The sequence below is a fragment of the Dendrobates tinctorius genome, unplaced genomic scaffold (genome assembly GCF_039654945.1).
Source record: "Dendrobates tinctorius isolate UK_male_01 unplaced genomic scaffold, ASM3965494v1 ptg000160l, whole genome shotgun sequence".
NCBI lineage: Eukaryota > Metazoa > Chordata > Amphibia > Anura > Dendrobatidae > Dendrobates > Dendrobates tinctorius.
This window is the reverse complement of record NW_027361827.1, coordinates 21,948,473-21,966,150: the sequence shown is the minus strand read 5'-3', so window position 1 is coordinate 21,966,150 and position 17,678 is coordinate 21,948,473. Positions and strand designations below refer to the sequence as shown.

Sequence of the window (17,678 nt, the reverse complement as noted above, 5' to 3'; positions counted from 1 at the left end):
AAGCGTGTCTATACACACGCGAAACGCACGTCGGGATTTCCCCCACCTGGCCCCGGGTTTACTCAGCTCCTGCCTCCATCCCCGGTAAGATACCGCTCTTTATATTTGGCGCACTCAGCACTTTTGGAGTACCACTATGCTTACATATTGCGGTGCAGGGATCCTTAGGTGGATGAAGCGAGGTGGCATTTATTATTGAACCTTACGCACTTGCGTGCCACTTCATGCATGGTGGCTGTCTGTTTCCCTGGGGGTCTCTGTTCCCTTATCCTGTGGTGTTGTTTTTTCATGATTTTATCTATCATTACTTGCAATCTTACTTGTATGCACTAAATTAATAAAAAATGATTTTTTACTCTATCCACCCGTTTGCTCTGTTCTCCTCTTTGCATGCATAGATTGACTCTGGAGTGGGTGCTTTGGGCTTCTCTGCCTAAGGGGGGCTGTTTGTACAGCCTCACCTTTTTGTTGACATTTGATAATATCACTGAGGTTTGTGCATAAATTAATTTTTTCTGTGTTTTTCACAGTTTTCCTCAGCCATACAATGGATTTTCGTGCTCGCGATCAGACATGACGTGCACTTATTAATGACACATTGCAGGATGACACAGAAGGGGGTCCAGAGGGAGTGAGTAGGGCAATCCAGGACATCATTAAACAATTCAAAGATCTTCTTCGCAAACGGACTCACACTTGGTGGAACCATGCGCTCCTTGAGAAATACCTCTATAAAGACCTCATACCACGAGGTCTACGCATACAGGTTTTCCCATCATTTCCGATTCAAGATGATGTCTTTATTAATAATTGGGAAACCTTAGCTAATACATGTTCCAGGGGTTTCATGGAACTCCTGAAACAAATGAATCAGGAATCATTGGCGTCAATTAAATCCGAGATGGAAACCTTGCAAGTAACTCTTCGTAGAGATATGGCCAGTGATGCTTTAAAAAAATTCAATGAGGAAATGGATGATCTCTCTCAAAAGTGGGGACAAGAAATCCAGTCCACCAAGGCCAAAAAATTCCAGAGAGATGTGGGGGATAAGAAATTAGCACGCATGTATAAATGGCGCAATCCTCTGGACCGTTCACGGCCTCAATATAGGAGCTACTCCCATTCCAGATCCAGGTCCACCTCTATGAGGTCTAATATCTCCAAAATTATCCTAGTGCTGGTCCTTCTGGGTCTAATCCTACAACTAAGCGTATTATGACAAGGCAAACCGTTAAAAATAAGCCCAACACTGGAAAGGCCCCCCAATCTCAGGGTGGCCTACAGGTACTTAATTTGTCTTCTCATATATTATCTAAAACGCAATTGGAGGTTGTCAAGAGGCCTCTCTTTTTGTCCCACTAATTCTTTTCATTTTTTTTACAGCCATGAAGGACCTGCATTTGTTTTCTCGCAAGCTTTTGCTGGGGAAATTGCATGCCAAGAGGACCTCCAAGGAGGTGATGAGTGAGGTCGAGAGAGAAGCTCTTCGCACTTTAGAGGAATTGCTTGATGAACAAGCAACTCCGTCTACAAGTAGGTTTCCATCCTCTATTCTACCAAGGTCAACTAAATTCCCCCCCTTGTCTTTAAGCCCGGCTATCGAGGTTTTTACCAAATTAGTCTGTGAGGACTTTAAAGAGCTATCAACGAAACGTCGATTTGATAATTTGACCCATGCTCAACGCATCGCTATTTCTGAATTACAATCCCTGCCCGATGTGGTTTTTAAACCGGCTGACAAGGGGGGGGAATATTGTTGTGTGGCCACATGATAAATATGAACGTGAGGCTTTTCGTCAACTTAGGGATACCGATACTTACCTTCGTTTACCTTCTAATCCTCTTGTGACCTTCTCTCTCGACCTCCAGCGCATCCTTATGGAGGCTCTGGATAACAATGTCATTTCTAAGCAAGTCTTTGATGGCTTGGTGGCCAAATATCCGAGGGTTCCAACTTTTTACTTGTTACCTAAGGTCCACAAGAATGCCCTCGACCCTCCTGGACGCCACATAGTGTCTGGCATTGAAGGGTTATGTGACCCCATCTGCCAATTTATTGATTTTTATCTAAAACCGTTGGTGGAAACTTTGCCATCCTACATACGTGACACTACGGACGCCCTGGCTAGGGTCGATGGCATTTCTGTGGACCAGGGGACCCTATTAGTTACTGCCGACGTGGAGAGCCTGTACACATGCATCGAACACTCTGACGGCATGGATGCGGTCTGCCTCTTTCTGGGTGCCTCCGACCTGGATGGCCCTCTATGTGGGCTCATCCTCGAGCTGTTGCACTTTATTCTTACCCACAATTTTTTTACTTTTAAAGATCAATTTTTCTTGCAGCGACGCAGCACAGCCATGGGCGCGGCCTGTGCGCCCGCGTATGCTAATCTGTTCCTCGGTTCGTGGGAGAGATCAATATTTGGCGACGCGGGCGCGCCGGCCGCTTCCCATGTGCTGTGCTGGCATAGATATATAGATGATATTTTCTTTTTGTGGGACGGATCGGTGCAGCAGCTCGGGGATTTTATGGGGGCGCTGAACCATAATCAATTGAATATTCATTTGACTTATTAATTTGATGCTGCTAAAATTAATTTCCTGGATGTTATTATGTGTGTTGATCACACTGGTCACATCCAGACGGATGTCTATCGTAAACCAACATCAGTGAATTCATTGGTTCATGCGTCCTCTGCCCACAACCCTTCCATCATAGGGGCCGTCCCGGTCGGAAAGTTCTTACGGATGAGGCGGATCTGCTCGTCAGATGCCAAGTTCGAGGTGCAATCGGCCGACTTGAAGACACGGTTCTCGAGCCGAGGGTACTCCAACAGAAGCATCAAAAAAGGCTATTTAAGAGCAAGAGCTACTCCACGCGGTAGTCTTTTGGAATCTCGTAACAAGGCCTCTCAATCAACCATTGAAGGACCTATTAGGTTTATTTCTACATTTAATCATCAATGGGAAAACATGAGGCAGATCCTTCTTAAGCATTGGTCGATTCTTGGGACCGAACCTTCCTTGGGTCCATCGTTGGGACAATATCCCTCAGTGACTGCAAGGAGGTCTAAAAATCTCAATGACCTCCTTGTTAAGAGTCACTATCTCCCTGTGTCAACTAATCCGTTCGGATCTAGGGGTCCTACATTTGGCTCCATACCTTGCGGTCACTGTGTTGCATGCACAAATGTCCTACGCTGCACCACTTTTACCTCTTCCGATGGACGGAGACAGTTCGATATTCGCCATAGAATTTCATGTAGCAGCACAAACGTGATTTATAACGCCACATGTGGCTGCTCAAAAATCTATATCGGTCTCACGTCCAGAGAACTTAGGAAGAGGGTGCGTGAACATGTGCGGGACATTTGTGCATCCAAGACAGTGACGGACCTCTCTCTTCTCAAAACTTTGCCTCGTCATTTTCGGCAGTACCACAATGGTGATCCCATTTCTCTTAAAATCGGAGGTATTGACCAAGTCCATCTAGGGGTGAGAGGTGGCAATTATAAACGGAGATTGGCCCAAGTCGAAGCTAAATGGATCGTCACATTAGACACCATGACCCCTAGGGGCCTCAATGAATCGTTATCCTTCTCCTCTTTTTTGTAGGTGACCCCCTCTTTTTTGCAATATCCATATATAAATTTTTTTCAATAATTTTGTCCTATATTTTTGCCCTTTCATTGTCCTTTGTTATTTCCCATTCCAGCTATTGGGGTTTCCTTTTATTTTAATATATATGTTTTATTCATTGTTTTATTTTTATTTCTCTTTTTCCCTAGTTTTCTTCTGGACCTATTTGTGCCTCGATGTATACCTATTGTTTGGGTGACCTGCTCATGGCGTGTCCCTTCTTTCTATATACACTATTGTATGGACACTACATTTCGCACATGGATACAAGATTGGCATTTGGAGGACATCGCACTTTTATATACTGTATATGTATATTGTATTTTTTGTATGATTATTTGTAGTTTTCTATTATGATCTTAAAGTCCCATATATACATACATGGAGAAGGACACTGTGCCCTTTATATGGATATGGGATTTGGTATTTTGAATGTTTTCTATGCATTATATATAATTGTATCTTATATATTGTATGATCTCCGATATATGCTTATTATGCTAATATTGTCTCCTGTTACTTGTCTAACTATGCATGTGTGTCCATAGTGGTTGTATCCATCCAGCTTATGTCCATCTTTGTGAACCTTTCTATTGTTAATGCCTGCCACTTCATGGCCTTGGTTGTGTGCATGCCCGTTGTGCCTGCTTTTGTTCGGTGATGGGGTGAGCATCTCCTCGCCTTCGTCTGGGCTTTCGGGAACTTTCCCCTTCCCCCTAGCCCAGGGTAATGTGTGACGCTTTGCCTCTGCATCGCCGGCGCTTAGAGTGCCCAGCGCGCATGCGCCGCTTTAAACCATTCTGATTGGTTCACTGGTAACCACGTGACATATTCACATGGGGCATAAGAAGGTCCTTCACCTATTCCCACGATACTTCCCTTGAGAAAGCGTGTCGATACACACGCGAAACGCGCGTCGGGATTTCCCCCACCTGGCCCCGGGTTTACTCAGCTCTTGCCTCCATCCCTGGTAAGATACCGCTCTTTATATTTGGTGCACTCAGCGCTTTTGGAGTACCACTATGCTTACATATTGCGGTGCAGGGATCCTTAGGTGGATGAAGCGAGGTGGCATTTATTATTGAACCTTACGCACTTGCGTGCCACTTCATGCATGGTGGCTGTCTGTTTCCCTGGGGGTCTCTGTTCCCTTATCCTGTGGTGTTGTTTTTTCATGATTTTATCTATCATTACTTGCAATCTTACTTGTATGCACTAAATTAATAAAAAATGATTTTTTACTCTATCCACCCGTTTGCTCTGTTCTCCTCTTTGCATGCATACATGTAGCGTCTGGCGCGTCTGGTCGCACACCTGGAAAATGCGCAGCGCACGAAAATGCTGAGGCACGCGTGCAATCACTAGACGCTGCGCCCGCCATTTTAAAGATAGGGGACAATTGCGCGTGCGACCAATAGCGCACGATGCGCTGCGCGATAAAACGCTAGTGTGAAACCAGCCTTACACAATAAAAATTATTTTATAAAAAAAATAATTATTTTTGCATTGCTTTATTTTGAGAGCTATAACTTTTTTATTTTTCCGCTGATGGAGCTGTATGATGGCTTGTTTGTTGTGGGACAAGATAACGTTCTCAGGGGTCCCATGTTTTTTTTTATCACGTATTTCACTTTGTGTTCAGCGGGTATGATGATAAAGCATTGATTTTTTTACCTATTTTTATGGTGTTCACTAAAGGTGTTAACTAGTGGGACAGTTTTCATAGAGAGGTGGGAAATGGGAAAAGAAAGTCAGTTCACCCCAGTTGCAGCATAGATCCTGCTGGTTGCTTCACACTGACAAGCCTGGAACCAGCTGAGGCAAAACAGAGGAACAAAAATCCAGAAAGGCAGCAGGTGCGTACGATAAAATTCAAATTTATTATAGCAAAATTAATTAAAAGTGCATGGCAATGTGACTGAGACTTACGCGTTTCAGCTCCTTGAAGTCTTACTCATGGTTATGGATTCCTGTGCGAACATGGCTTTAAAAAGAGCATGAAACAGGAACAAGCATGCTGGCCTTGCTGGATTTCTGTTCCTTATAGGTCGTTCCGGACTCGGCGATGCCAAATATGTGTATTTTTATTGTTAATATTTTTTTTTTCATACAAATATTTATTTATGTGTACAGTATCTTTAAATTTTTTTATCATTTTTTTTCATATTATTTTAATTTTTTTTTTTTCCTTCTTTTTACTTTTCCCACTATGGGACTATCATTTTTTCCAGGCTGATAGCTTGTATTACATGAGAATGCAGCAGCATCCCTATGCTATGCAACATTTCAGCTCTGCACTGACAGAGAAAGTTGCTGATCATGCACTGCACATGATCAAGCAAGCTTCCTAGCTCTAGTGACCCAGATGTCATCATGACGACATCAGGTCATCATGGCAACAATAAGGACCTCGCGTCCTGAAATGTTGCGATCGAGTTCCATCGTAGAATTTAGGTGGATAAAGTTCCAGGAGCGGTGCAGGAACATTCCTGGCACTTAAGGCCGGGTGTCAGCTGTCAGAATCAGCTAACACTTGGAGGCGAAAGCGGACACACAGCCTGCGTGCACGCACGATCACATGGATGTAATAATCCGTGCCGCGTCAATAAGTATCAGTCAGGGGGCAGGGACATATTATAGACCACGTCGGAAAAGGGTTAAAAGTAAAAACTTCACTCCAACTTCCTGATTAAGAAAACAAGTGGACATTAGCCACCATGAAGTGACCCTATCATTTGTATTGAAGCATCTAATGAGCGGTGCAATGGAAATTCTGAAGGGCGGATCAGCTTTATACAGAGGTGTTACCTGTCATTGTTTTCCTGCCTCTGATGATAAGGAAACTGCTGTAAACTCTTACTGAAAGGACAGGATATATAAAAAAAAACTAGTGACCAGTGTGAAAATTGCAAGAATAACATTTTTTTAAATAAAGATTTTGTTGTAAAAAAAAAGCAACTATTAAAAAAATACATTTAACACAAAACCCTTATTTAAACAATAGGTCATTTTCTTATGACAGGTATTGCAATACCTGAAAAACCTACACTAAAAGCTAACAGTGCCTTTTGATAAGAATGATGCAGTCAATATTAACAAAACTGTAGATTTACTTTTTACAAATACATTATTATCTTACCTTTATAACTTTTGCTGGCACTTCTGGGAAAAGTTCTTTAAGTTGGTCATTGGTTGCAGAAAGTAACCACTGTAATGAGGATCCTCTGTGTACAAGTAGCTGAGCCACCATAGGATTAATGCATGGGAATGAAACCAAAACTTTCTCTGCCTAGAAAATATTGGTGATATTGTATTAGGTTTTGTGCTCCATCAATAATAAAAGAAAAACTAAACTATTGACATTGCGATAACTTATAAATGTAAGGGTACCGTTACACTTAGCGATGCACCAGCGATCCCGACAACGATATGGATCGCTGGTGCATCGCTAAGTGGTCGCTAGTGAGCTGCCACACCGGCAGATCTCACCAGCGACATAGCAGCGGTCGGGGGTCGCTACTTACCTGTCAGACGCGGCGAACCTAACGTCCTCCCACCCACGTCCACGCGTCGCTCGTCTGCGCCACAGGAAGCCCAGCAGGAAGCAGACGACGAGAAACGGTCCAGGACCTTCTCGCGCGACCAGCGATAACCAGCGGGGGAGTCGGTCGGAGGTATCAGACATAGCGATATCGCTAGCAATATCGCTGCTACGTCACAAATCGGTGACGTTACAGAGATATTGCTAGCGATATCGCTATGTGTAACGGGGGCTTAAGACATGTCGGCAAGATTTTGTAATGCTAAGGCTAGTTTCACACTTGCTTTTTTTTGCAGCGCTTGTTTCCCGCAAAAAAACGCATTGAAAAAACGCATACAAAAGCATACAACTGCTGCGTTTTTTTCAAGCATTTTTATGAGCATGCATGAAAAAAACGCAGCGTTTTTATGCGTTTGTATGCGTTTTTAGTGCGTTTTTACCGCGTTTGCGGTTTTTTCCAACATTAGGTGGCCCCTCACACTAACCCAAACCATGACTTTACTAACCCTAACCCTGACCCTAACCCTAACCCTGACCCTAACCCTGACCCTAACCCTTAACCAAATCATACTTAACCCTAACCCAAACCCTAAACCCTAACTAACCCTAACCCTAACCCTGACCCTAACCCTAACCCTGACCCTAACCCTAACCCTTAACAAAACCATACTTAACCCTAACCCTGACCCTAACCCTAACCCTGACCCTAACCCTGACCCTAACCCTGACCCTAACCCTAACCCTGACCCTAACCCTTAACCAAACCATACTTAACCCTAATCCTGACCCTAACCCTGACCCTAACCCTTAACCAAACCATACTTAACCCTAACCCTGACCCAAACCCCAACCCTAACCCTGACCCTGACCCTAACCCTAACCCTAAACCCCCTTAACTAACCCTAACTCTAACCCAAACCCCTAAATTCCATGGTTAAAAAAAAAAAAACGCATATGCAAAAAAACGCATACATGAGCATGCCAGTGCGCACATATGCGCATCCATAGGCTATAATGGCCATTTTTAGCGCAAAACGTGCGCATATGTGCGCATGCGCTTTTTTGCAGGGCCAAAAAATGCAACATGCTGCGTCTGGAAAATACAAACGCACACCCCAAAAAAACGCAGCGCATGAAAATCGCATACGCGCTTACAAGCGCGCAGGTATGCGCACCCATGTTAAATATAGGGGAAAAAACGCATGCGCACATATGCGTTTTTTTCCAGCGCTAAAAAACGCAAATGTGAAACCAGCCTTAGTAAAGACAAGGCTGTAATGTCACTATAATGCTGACTACATTGATACCGTTGATGAAGAAATCCTTTTGTGGTTCTTCTTTAATCAGCATTTGAAATTTCCTACTAGTTTTCGGTTAGATTTCAATGCACAGGGGTCGGACTGTACATGGGGTTTTCTTCCTGTCGGTGATTCCCCTGGTCCCTCCTCCTGCCTCGCTCTGTTTTACATCACAGCAGTGACCTGTCATTCACAGACCAGAGGCAGGCAGAGGGGTTAGGAAATCAGAGACCAGAAGGAGAAGACCTAATTAGCAGAAAATTTCAAATGCTTATTACAAAAGAAGAACAAAGTGGATTTCTTCACCAAAAGTAATGTAATCAATATTATATCATCATTACAATACAAAATTGTGCTGAGTGGTTCACTTTAAACCTGTTACTATAAAATACTTTATTCTTGTAGTCAACCACCTCAGTTTCATTTTTCAGAAATCAGTGCTGCAGTATGCCTAGCCTTATGATAATAATAATCAGGATGGCTGGCAAATTTTTGCCTGGGGGGCTGTGGCCCTTGAGTTGCGGCAGTCCATCTTGAGCCTGCTTATGGTAAGGATAGAATAAATGTTCAAGAAAATTCCACATAGCAACTGCCAGCATGAATCATATAAGCAGACCATATGTAAAATAATTAAAGCAAGTAGCATCAAAGTGACAATTACCTAAAGTGACACATATTGCTTAGTATAAGATGTATTGGTTATCCATAATGAGGGAGGATAGATGAGCCCATCATGCTGCCCCCACGCACATTTCAAACAACGCTTTCTTAAGGGGAAGTGTGTAAAATAGATATGGTAACAGTTACACCTACTGCACAGATACAGGAACAGAACTGAGCTTGCAACATAGATACAGTACCGAAACTGAGATTACTGCACAAACACATGAGCAAAACCAAGCTTACTACAGAGATATTGGAACAGGACACAATATCAGAATAAAAAGTCTGTGAATTGGAAATTGAATGTTTTTCAGAACTCATCAAACAGCAGGTTGTGTTGACAAAAGCTGAACACTATAAAAGCTTTATAGTGAGGACCTTCTGCACAACACCTGTAAAAAAAATCCCTAAAAAAAAATATATTCTGAATTAATTTTAGGATACTGGTAGGCTATGGCTGTTTTCACACTCTCTGCACTTGTCAAATTAACATTACATATGCAGTTTGCCTACTTAAAAATCATCTTTATCTTTTGCGTTTTTCAATTGAAACAATGAGAGAAGAAGAGAAAGCAGATGGATAGTTAATGTTTTTATGCAAAGCTACTAATGTCACGATACAGCTGTTGGGTGACCTGGGACCAGGGGCTCCTTTCCTGTCCCTAACACTAGGGGGCGCCCTAGCTCGCCCTGTTCCCCAGGATACTTTAGATACTGAATATGCCGGGGCCTCCACTCTTGCCTTATCTCCTAAGTTAGCTCTCCGTCTGTTCTCTTCCCCCACCCAGGGGAGAGGGGGCACTACTGTGCACCGCAGTACACCAACCCTCAAAGAGGGTAACACAGACAAGGGTTAACAGAAAACTCTAGAAATACAAAATATTCACTCACATATAACAGACGAATCCACTGGGGTGTGTAGGAAGGGGAAAAAAACAAAATAGAGAAGGATAAGGAATAATCATGTGTACAAACCAAACAGCATTCGCTAATTACTCCTCCAACTCTCCTCATACCAACTTCTAAAGCTAACGCTGACGAGGACTAGTAACAGAGCCCAGATTATTAAGGGAAAAGGAGTGGCTAACTAAGCACAGCTGAGCACAGAGATTTCCATACCAACGTGACCGATTAACCCCTGTTCTGCCAGAGGAAATAAACACATTTAATATGACAAAGAAGTGCTTCTCCTCAGCGCCGGAGTAGGAGCAATCAGATGCTGAGGTTTTCTGGCTCCATGCTGTCAGAATAACCCCATGACAGTACCCACTCTTCTACGAGGGACCTCTGGAACCTCAGGACCAGGCTTATCAGGGTGTGCCACGTGAAAACTGAAAAAGATAAATTTCAGCTCACCTCTTGTAGGTTCGTAAGAACTATTGAAAAGCTCTGAGCGCGGACACGTCTCTGCCAGGACTTATAATGACTCCAAGAAAAGGAAGAAAGGTCCAGCTCCAGAAATTTAAAATCCAGGATTTTTATTGTATCATGTTTAAAATACATTCATGGCTGCTTGTGATCAAGTAACGGCAACAAAGTTCACCGCATGGGGATATTCTCCAGGTCTCTGTACGCGTTTCGAAGATAGTACTGAAGATGCAACATACAGTTGTGGCCAAAAGTATTGACACCCCTGAAATTTTGTCAGATAATACTCAGTTTCTTCCTGAAAATGATTGCAATCACAAATTCTTTGGTATTATCTTCATTTAATTTGTCTTAAATGAAAAAACACAAAAGAGAATGAAGCAAAAAGCAAAACATTGATCATTTCACACAAAACTCCAAAAATGGGGCAGACAAAAGTATTGGCACCCTCAGCCTAATACTTGGTTGCACAACCTTTAGCCAAAATAACTGCGACCAACCACTTCCGGTAACCATCAATGAGTTTCTTACAATGCTCTGCTGTAATTTTAGACCATTCTTCTTTGGCAAACTGCTCCAGGTCCCTGATATTTGAAGGATGCCTTCTCCAAACTGCCATTTTTAGATCTCTCCACAGGTGTTCTATGGGATTCAGGTCTGGACTCATTGCTGGCCACCTTAGAAGTCTCCAGTGCTATCTCTCAAACCATTTTCTAGTGCTTTTTGAAGTGTGTTTTGGGTCATTGTTCTGTTGGAAGACCCATGACCTCTGAGGGAGACCCAGCTTTCTCACACTGGGCCCAACATTATGCTGCAAAATTTGTTGGTAGTCTTCAGACTTCATAATGCCATGCACACGGTAAAGCAGTCCAGTGCCAGAGGCAGCAAAGCAACCCCAAAACATCAGGGAACCTCCACCATGTTTGACTGTAGGGACCATGTTCTTTTCTTCGAATGCCTCTTTTTTTCTCCTGTAAACTCTATGTTGATGCCTTTGCCCAAAAAGCTCTACTTTTGTCTCATCTGACCAGGGAACATTCTTCCAAAACGTTTTAGGCTTTTTCAGGTAAATTTTGGCAAACTCCAGCCTGGCTTTTTTATGTCTCGGGGTAAGAAGTGGGGTCTTCCTGGGTCTCCTACCATACAGTCCCTTTACATTCAGACGCCGACGGATAGTACGGGTTGACACTGTTGTACCCTCGGACTGCAGGGCAGCTTGAACTTGTTTGTATGTTAGTCGAGGTTCTTTATCCAACATCCGCACAATCTTGCGTTGAAATCTCTTGTCAATTTTTCTTTTCCATCCAAATCTAGGGAGGTTATCCACAGTGCCATGGGCTTTAAACTTCTTGATGACACTGCGCATGGTAGACACAGGAACATTCAGGTCTTTGGAGATGGACTTGTAGCCTTGAGATTGCTCATGCTTCCTCACAATTTGGTTTCTCAAGTCCTCAGACAGTTCTTTAGTCTTCTTTCTTTTCTCCATGCTCAATGTGGTACACACAAGGGCACAGGACAGAGGTTGAGTCAACTTTAATCCATGTCAACTGCCTGCAAGTGTGATTTAGTTATTGCCAACACCTGTTAGGTGCCACAGGTAAGTTACAGGTGCTGTTAATTACACAAATTAGAGAAGCATCACATGATTTTTCGAACAGTGCCAATACTTTTGTCCACCCTCTTTTTTATGTTTGGTGTGGAATTATATCCAATTTGGCTTTACGACAATTCTTTTTGTGTTTTTACATTTAAGACAAATTAAATGAAGATAATAATACCAAAGAATTTGTGTTTGCAATCATTTTCAGGAAGAAACTGAGTATTATCTGAAAAAATTGCAGGGGTGTCAATACTTTTGGCCACAACTGTACTTCTTGAGGAGAGAACGATGAAATACATTATGGATCTTAAAGGTAGATGGTAAAGCAAGGCGAAATGCTACGACGGGATTGACAATGGCTATGATCTTATGAGGACCGATAAACCTAGGATCCAGTTTCCAAGACGGAACCTTCAGCTTAATGTTCCTAGAGGACAACCACACCAAGTCACCCACACACAGGTTCGGACCAACCAAACTTCTCCGATCAGCCACACTCTTATATTTGGATCCCATCTTCCTCAAATTATTAGTAACCCCCTGCCATATGGTAGAAATGGAAGATGAAAACCGTTCCTCCTCCTGTAATCCAGAAGGGAAATTACTATTAAAAGAACTAAACTGAGGATGGGACCTGTTGTGAACACTTTGGACCTGAATCCTGAGTTTGGGCTCCCTCTGGTGGTTGCTGAGGGTAATGGAGCTGGTCGGGTTGACAGAAGTCAATCACCTGAAGAGGATGATTGGAGATCAGGTGTTACAGACTGGGAGGATTTAAGTGAGCAAGTTTCCCTCAGTTGTTATTGGTGATTTGGTTTTCTTCCTGTGCATTTTGAAGTCCGCTTGCCCCCTGCTTGGTCCTGCATCGTTCAGATAAGTTATTTGCTTGCTGGAACCTTTTTGCATTTGATCCAGTTTTTGCCTTTCTCTGCTTTCTGCTTTGCTGTGTGGGTTCAGCATTGTTCCCTGCTGGGACCGGTGCTGGACCCCGTTCCATATGTCACAGCTTATGTCAGTCTGTTCAGTAATGCTAATCCCCTTTTATATCAGTATCTCTTGTTTTGCTTCCAGTTCACACCAGAATTCTGATCTAGTGGGGGAGAGGTCGTGTGGCCGCAGTATTTTTGCATATCAGACGTGTTGGATTTTTCTTAGGTTTTTTTGCATGATTGCAGACAGTATCTTTCCTGTCCTGGTCTATCTAGACAGTTTGGGCCCCATCATTTGCTTACTCTATTTTCTGCCTGTGTTTGTGCTTCATATTGTCTCACCTGCAATATATGTTTGGGGGCTCTCTATTCCTTTGGGGTTCTACTCCGGGGCAGTTTAGCTTTCCCCTTTCTTGCTTTAGGCTTAGTTAATTCTTTGGCTGTGCCGAGGCGTCTAGGGCATCGTAGGTACATCCAACGGCTAATTCTAGTTGTGTTGTTAGTTTTAGGGGTCTGCATTCCGCTAAGTTACCAACCTTTCTGGGTATTTGTTTGCTTAGCTTATTTCCCGGCTATCCTCCTCAGTGACCTAATCATAACAGGGACCCATATGCCCTGAAAAAAGGGGACTTTCTGGTTGAGTCCTGACAACGATTATTTACCACAAATTCAGCAAATGATAAATAGGTAATCCAGTCCTCCTATTTTTCAGAAATGAAACGAGATATGTCTCTAGATTTTGGTTAACCTGTTCAGTCTGCGCATTAGACTGCGGGTGGAAAGCGGAAGAAAATGACAAATGGATCTCCAGATGGGTGTAAAATGCCCTCCAAAACTTGGAGACAAACTGCACCCCCCAATCAGAAACAATATCAGTCGGGATCCCATGAAACCTAATTATTTCTCTGACGAAAACTTGTGCCAAGGATTTGGCATTTGATAACGCTGGTAAAGCAATAAAATGAGACATTTTACTGAATCTATCCACCACCATCAGAATTACAGTATTCCCCGCCGACTTGGGTAGGTCCGTGATAAAATCGACTGACAAGTGAGTCCAAAGTCTGCTGGGTATCTCGAAAGGTTGGAGAGCCCCCGACAGACAAGTATGAGATGTCTTAGAATGCGCACAGACAGTGCAGACAGCTATATACTCCCAGACATCCTTTTGAGCACCTGGCCACTAAAAACACCGAGTAAGTAGATCTGCAGTTGCTTTATTACAGGATGGGACCTTCACAGAAGTTTATAACATACAGCCGTACAATTAAAAATCATATTTTTTCCACAAAAATGATCTTTTCACCCCCAATTTTTATTTTCCCAAGGGTAACAGGACCCTAAAAGTTATTGTGCAATTTGTCCTGAGTACGCTGATACCCCAAATGTGGGTGTAAACGACTATTTGGGCGCATGGCAGAGCTCGGAAGGGAAGCACCGCCATTTGACTTTTTTGCCTGGAATTGAGATCGGACACCATGTCGCGTTTGGAAAGCCCATGATGTACCAAAACAGTGGAAACCCCCCACAAATGACACCATTTTGGAAACTAGACCCCCTAAGGAACTTATCTAGATGTGTGGTGAACACTTTAAACCCCCCAGTGCTTCATAGAAGCTTATAACGCCCAGGCATGAAAATAAAAAAATCATATTTTTTCCACAAACATGATCTTTTAGTCCCCAATTTTTTAATTTTCCCAAGGGTAACAGGAGAAATTGGACCCCAAAAGTTGTTGTCCAATTTGTCATGAGTACCCTGATACCCCATATGTGGGAGAAAACTACTGTATGGGCACACATCGGGGCTCGGAAAGGAAGTAGTGACATTTTGGACTGCAGACTTTGAATGAATGGTCTGCTGGTGTCATGTTGCCTTTGGAGAGCTCCTGATGTACCTAAACAGTGGAAAACTCCCACAAGTGACCCTATTTTGGAAACTAGACCACCTAAGGAACTTATCTAGATGTGTGGTGAGCACTTTGAACCCCCAAGGGCTTCACAGAAGTTTATAATGTCCGGGCATGAAAATAAAAAAATCATATCTTTTCCACAAAAATGATATTTTTGCCCCCAATTTTGTATTTTCCTAAGGGTAACAGGAGAAATTGGACCCCAAAAGCTGTTTTGCAATTTGTCTTGAGTAGGCTGATACCCCATATGTGGGGGTAAACCACTATTTGTGCACATGGCAGAGGTTGGAAGGGAAGGAGCACCATTTGACTTTTTCAATGCAGAATTGACCGGAATTGAGATCAGACGCCATGTTGCGTTTGGAGAGCACCTGATGTGCCCAAACAGTGGAAACCCCCCCAATTCTAACTCCAACCCTAACCCCAACACACCCTTAACCCTAATCTCAGCCCTAACCCTAGCCCTAACCCTAGCCCTAATGGGAAAATGGAAATAAATACATTTTTTTTTTAAATTTTATTATTTTTCCCTAACTAAGGGGGTGATAACGGGGGGTTTGATTTACTATTTATGGCGGTTTTATGTATGGCAGCTGTCATACGCTAAAAGACGCTTTTATTGTAAAAATAGTTTTTGCATCACCACATTTTGAGACCTATAATTTTTCCGTATTTTGACCCACAGAGTCATGTGAGGTCTTATTTTTTGCAGGACGAATTGACGTTTTTATTGGTACCATTTTCAGGCGCGTGACATTTTTTGATCGCTATTTATTCTGATTTTTGGGACACAGAATGAACAAAAACCAGCATTTCAAGAATTTCTTTTGGGGGGTGCGTTTGCACCGTTCCACGTGCAGTAAATTTGATAAGGCAATTTTATTCTTTGGGTCAGTACAATTACAGTGATACCTTATTTCTGTCATTTTTTTATGTTTTGGCGCTTTTATGCAATGAAAACAATTTTATATAAAAAATAATTATTTTTGCATCGCTTTATTCTGCGAGCTATAACTTTTTTATTTTTTTCGCTGATGATGCTGTATGGCAGCTCATTTTTTGCTGCACAAGATGATGTTTTCAGCGGTACCATGGATATTTACATGTGCCTTTTTGATCGCGCGTTATTGCACTTTTTGTTCGGCGGTATGATAATAAATCATTATTTTTTTGCTTTGTTTTTTATTTTTACTTTTTAAGGGGTTCGCTAAAGGGGTTAACTAATGGGACAGTTTTATAGGGTGGGTCATTACAGATGCAGTGATATCAAATATGTTTACTTTTATTGTTTTTTTTTTATTTCCAAAAAATGAATTTATTAGGGAATTATTTTTTTTTAATATATTTAGCGATTTTTTAAAAATTATTTTTACACCTTTTTTTTAAACTTTATTACATTGTCCCAGGGGGGACATAGCTGTCATGTGACAGATCGCTGATCTGTCACATCACAGATCACTGTGACAGATCAGCGATCTGTCACAGGCATAGAATCAGACTTCCTCATGCCTGCACTTTGCAGGCACTGGGGAAGCCAGCTCCCTGCAGGCCCCGAAGGTCCCCGTCACCATCTTAGATCCGGGGACCTGCAGGGAAGGAGCCCCCTGCAGCAGCGCTGCACATTGCGCTGCTGTGGGGGGCTCAGGGAAGCACGGAGGGAGACTTCTCCCTGCCGATGCTTCCATTTAACCCCTGGTACACAGCGATCATGTTTGATAGCGGTGTGCAAGGGGTTAACATGTCGGGGGCGGTCCGTGACCGCCCCTGACACATAGTGCCGGGTGTCAGCTGTGATAATCAGCTGACACCTGGCCGCGATCAGCTGCGCTCCCCCCGTGACGTACTATCCCGTCCATGGGCATAGGGGCCCAGGCCCCATGGACAGAATAGTACATCTGATGCCAGAAAAGGGGTTAAGCTGCAAAAACAGAAAAAACTCATCCGAGAAATTGCTACAACATTAGGAGTGGAAAATCGACAGTTTGGTACATCCTGAGAAAGAAAGAAAGCACTGGTGAATTCATCAATGCAGAAAGACCTGGGTGCCCACGGAAGACAACAGCGGTGGATGATCGCAGAATAATCTCCATGGTGAAGAGAAACCCCTTCACAACAGCCAACCAAGTGAATAACACTCTCCAGGAGGTAGGCGTATCAACATCCAAATCTACCATAAAGAGAAGACTGCATGAAAGTAAATACAGAGGGTTCACTGCACGGTGCAAGCCACTCATAAACATCAAGAATAAAAAGGCTAGACTGGACTTTGCTAAAAAACATCTAAAAAAGCCAGCACAGTTCTGGAAGAACATTCTTGGACAGATGAAACCAAGATCAACCTCTACCAGAATGATGAAAAGAGAAAAGTATGGCGAAGGCGTGGTACAGCTCATGATCCAAAGCATACCACATGATCTGTAAAACACGGCGGAGGCAGTGTGATGGCTTGGGCATGCATGGCTGCCAGTGGCACTGGGTCACTAGTGTTTATTGATGATGTGACACAGGACAGAAGCAGTCGAATGAATTTTGAGGTATTCAGAGCCATACTGTGTGGTCAGATCCAGCAAAATGCAGCCAAACTGATTGGTTGTCGTTTCATACTACAGATGGACAATGACCCAAAACATAAAGCCAAAGCAACCCAGGAGTTTATTAAAGCAAAGAATATTCTTGAATGGCCAAGTCAGTCACTTGATCTCAACCCAATTGAGCATGCATT

The 17,678-nt window shown here is 43.0% G+C and overlaps 1 protein-coding gene across 5 annotated transcripts in view; it reads right to left on the bottom strand.

The window, feature by feature from the left end:
* Nucleotides 1–17,678, bottom strand: part of LOC141052466 (protein shortage in chiasmata 1 ortholog-like) — a 356,749-nt gene that overhangs the window by 17,337 nt on the left and 321,734 nt on the right. For all 5 annotated transcript variants that reach the window (XM_073549702.1, XM_073549705.1, XM_073549703.1 and 2 more), the window contains one exon: nucleotides 6,782–6,931. In XM_073549702.1, coding sequence (XP_073405803.1) covers nucleotides 6,782–6,931 — 150 coding nt within the window. The remainder of the gene's footprint in view (nucleotides 1–6,781; nucleotides 6,932–17,678) is intronic.